Source organism: Notothenia rossii, assembly GCF_949606895.1.
Source record: "Notothenia rossii genome assembly, chromosome: 12".
Lineage (NCBI taxonomy): Eukaryota > Metazoa > Chordata > Actinopteri > Perciformes > Nototheniidae > Notothenia > Notothenia rossii.
This window is the reverse complement of record NC_136911.1, coordinates 739,368-742,996: the sequence shown is the minus strand read 5'-3', so window position 1 is coordinate 742,996 and position 3,629 is coordinate 739,368. Positions and strand designations below refer to the sequence as shown.

General features: G+C 46.1%; 1 protein-coding gene across 1 annotated transcript in view; it reads right to left on the bottom strand.

The window, feature by feature from the left end:
* Positions 1-988, bottom strand: part of plppr4b (phospholipid phosphatase related 4b) — a 22,205-nt gene extending 21,217 nt beyond the window's left edge. Inside the window, exon 1 of the mRNA XM_079661657.1 lies at positions 438-988. Within this exon, the coding sequence (XP_079517783.1) occupies positions 438-509 (72 nt within the window). The 5' untranslated portion in view covers positions 510-988. The remainder of the gene's footprint in view (positions 1-437) is intronic.
* Between the last annotated feature and the right edge of the window lie 2,641 nt (positions 989-3,629).

Genomic DNA, 3,629 nt, shown 5'->3' with positions numbered 1-3,629 from the left:
TGTGTGTGTGTGTGTGTGTGTGTGTGTGTGTGTGTGTGTGTGTGTGTGTGTGTGTGTGTGTGTGTGTGTGTGTGTGTGTGTGTGTGTGTGTGTGTGTTCTGAGCGGTATGTTATTCTGCTCACTGTGTGGTGATGCTGCAGCTGCAGCATCCACTGAGTGAGGATACAAGTATTCAGAATATGTGTATATGTTATATGTACACACATGTGTCATTGTGTCTCTGCTGCTCGTGCACACACTCATGCACAATAATAACATAATGAACAGAGATCAGGTCCTGTCTTCCCACAGCTGAGGATCCTCTCTGATCTAGACCTTCAGACCCGGTGCACGATCACCTGTCCGGGTCCACCTGCTCTGTCTTCAGGTGACCTACATATTAAAGCCGCGTGAGTCACACTCGTGCATCCTCTATGTGATGGGGGGGGGAACTCACCTCTACAAAATAGAAGCAGGGCAGCAGGCTGACGCTGTCCTTGGTGTGGCCCCCCTTCTCTCTTCCAGACATGGTGGGGCCTCGATGAGTCCGGATCCGAGACGTGAGGAGACGCTCAGCAGCGCGCCATGGAGGAGCTATCCGGCCCGGAGACCCGCAGATAGACCCGCAAACAGACCCGCAGATAGAACCAGCAAACAGACCCTCACAGACCCGCTGCAGACCCGCAGATAGAACCCGCAAACAGACCCTCACAGACCCGGTGCAGACCCGCAGATAGAACCCGCAAACAGACCCGCTGCAGACCCGCAGTTAGACTCCGCAAACAAACCCTCACAGACCCGCAGATAGACCCCGCTGCAGACCAGCACAGGCCCGCAAACAACCGCACTCAGAGACCCTCACAGACACCCTCACAGAGAGCCCGGCCCTGGTGTTATCTCCGCTCGTGAGGCTCGGTACAGTCTAGAGGAGCTGTCAGATGGAGGCTCACCGAGGAGGGGGGAGGAGGAGCGCATGCGCACTGCGGATGAAGAAGACGGCATAAGGACGTTAGTGCTAAGTGTGGAGGAGCTCGAATCGATCATACACACAGACCAGAAAACATCTAATGTTGTTATCTATTACATACTTCTCGTGCAGATTCAATGCTCACATTATCACTTGCCCCTGTCACGAGCCCTCATCTGTGTTCACTGCCATCAGCTGATGTGCAGCACGAGCAGCACCACAGGGAGGCGCACTTACACACATTTACATCACTCACACACACTAATATTCTATATATCACTTACACACATTTACATTATATATATCAATTACACTACACACTAATAGGCTATCACTTACACACACTAATATCACTCAAACATTTATACTTTATATATTTATATTCTATATCTCCATATAAATACTGAGTACTTGAGTAAATGTACTTAGTTCCCACCTCTGCTTATACTTTATATATGTATATTCTTTATATCACTTGTATATATGTATGCCTTAGACCTTGATAAGTTCTACAGTCTTATAGCAAAAGGATCCAAAATATTGTGCAGATATTCCTTCAGTGGTAATGACACATCATGGAGGACTGACGTGTTGATATGTGTTCATTTAAGTTGATGCTACTCCTCAGATGTGATGTTAGACAGTATCTCATCTCATCCCCACAGCTCTGTTTACACTGAGTCTGGAATCAGTCTATGGGAGGGCTGCAACCCAATGCATTCTGGGCCATCCCTTACATCATGATATACAAATCTACACACACTAGTTCACTCATCAGCATGTGCTGCACAGTCAGTGTGTTTGTGTTTGTGTGTGTGTGTGTGTGTGTGCGTTTACATATCTCTGTAACAGTGTTTCATAATCACACACACACACACACACACACACACACACACACACACACACACACACACACACACACACACACACACACACACACACACACACACACACACACACACAGTGTGTGTCAGGCTGTGAGCTCTGTGTCAGGTGACACCTCTCCCTCAGGTAACTGTACCTGCAGATCCTCACACACTGCTCTGCTCACACACTGTGGATCAGATCTAGCTCCCATCACACAGTGCAGGTTTCTCACTTTTCCCTAACTTTACTCAGACCCTGAAGGCAGCATCACCTCAGCCCATCGATTAATAAGAAGGAGCTTGCCACAGACTGATCCGCGCATGCGCCTCAGCAGGAGAGAGAGAGAGAGAGAGAGAGAGAGAGAGAGAGAGAGAGAGAGAGAGAGAGAGAGAGAGAGAGAGAGAGAGAGAGAGAGAGAGAGAGAGAAGATCCGTGAGTCGGGATGAGAGAGAGGGTCAGAGCTGCGCTGCTGCCCGCAACCGAGGCTCTGAGTCCGGCAGCTGCTCCTCCACTGACCCGCTGAGGACCCCGGACCAGGTGAGACTGTCCCCCACCAGCAGTGTGTTCTACACACACATCTTTATATATCATTAAAGTGTTAAAGCTTTCTTATATATAAGAAAGCTTTAATGATCAATAATTATAATCAGAAGACAGAAAGCACTTGTAATGCTGGGACAGATTAACAGGACTAAATGATATGCAGTGATGAGAAGCAGCGCCACCCAGTGGAGAGCCCAAAGACTGCAGTTAGATCATTTTATACAGGCCTTTAAGGCCAGGGTTTTAATTTTACAGTTTCGTTGTAGTGGTGAGCATCTGCTGGGCTGGTGGAATCGGTATACTCTTTCCTTTCTGTGTCCTCGTCATTTCCCCGGTGCAGCTAAATACCGCCACCAAGTGTTCAAAAATGATATTGCACTATAAATATAACTAAGATAAACTAACATAACAACAACATCCCTAAATGGCTCCGACACTATTATTATGTATATTATCATCAGAGCATGTTGTCCTGGGCCCTTTCTCATTTCTCTAACTCCCCTCCTCGACTCCTATCCTCAAGACTTAGTCCCGCCCACAGGAGATGCGAGTGGAGGAGCCGAGGAGAGAGGCGGGGAAGCAGCAGGCGGTTAGAGAAATGAGAACTCCTCTCCTCTGAGTGGTCATTTTGATGACAGGAGGCACAGCAGCCCTCTGTCTGATGGACAGATGTGTTCATGACCACTTATATATTTACTTTGATTCATTCACAGTGCGGTGTAATGAGACAATAACAGGCTACAGACATAGCCGTGGGAACATATTTCAAATGGGGGGTGCTGTGGGGATGACACCAGGGCTGCTTCTGACCAATGTGCTGCCCTATAGGCAAGATTTTAGCTGGCAATGAAAAACCTCTACAAAAGACCAATACACTATGAAAAGAGAAACATATTGACATGGTGGACAGCTTATATAAAAAGGCTTGAAATGTATTTAGTATTATAATATGTTTTAATTGGGGGCTGGACTTCAAATCCTTTAGGGGGGTTGCGCCCCCGGGAAGATTTTTTTTAACATTTTAAAGTAAAATGCTTCAATCTGGTGCACTTTGAGCGCCCAATTACTAGAGACTGATCTAGGGGGTACAACTCAAAACACCCATATTAAAAAGATCGGTTTGCATTTTATTAATCAAATAAGTATGTGAACATTTTCAATAACCTACCATAGCCAATAACAAATAAATGTAACTTATTTTATTTGTGTTGTTCATTCATATCTTATTTGACCAGTTAACATTTATTTATGCATATTTTTAAATCTCTCCAA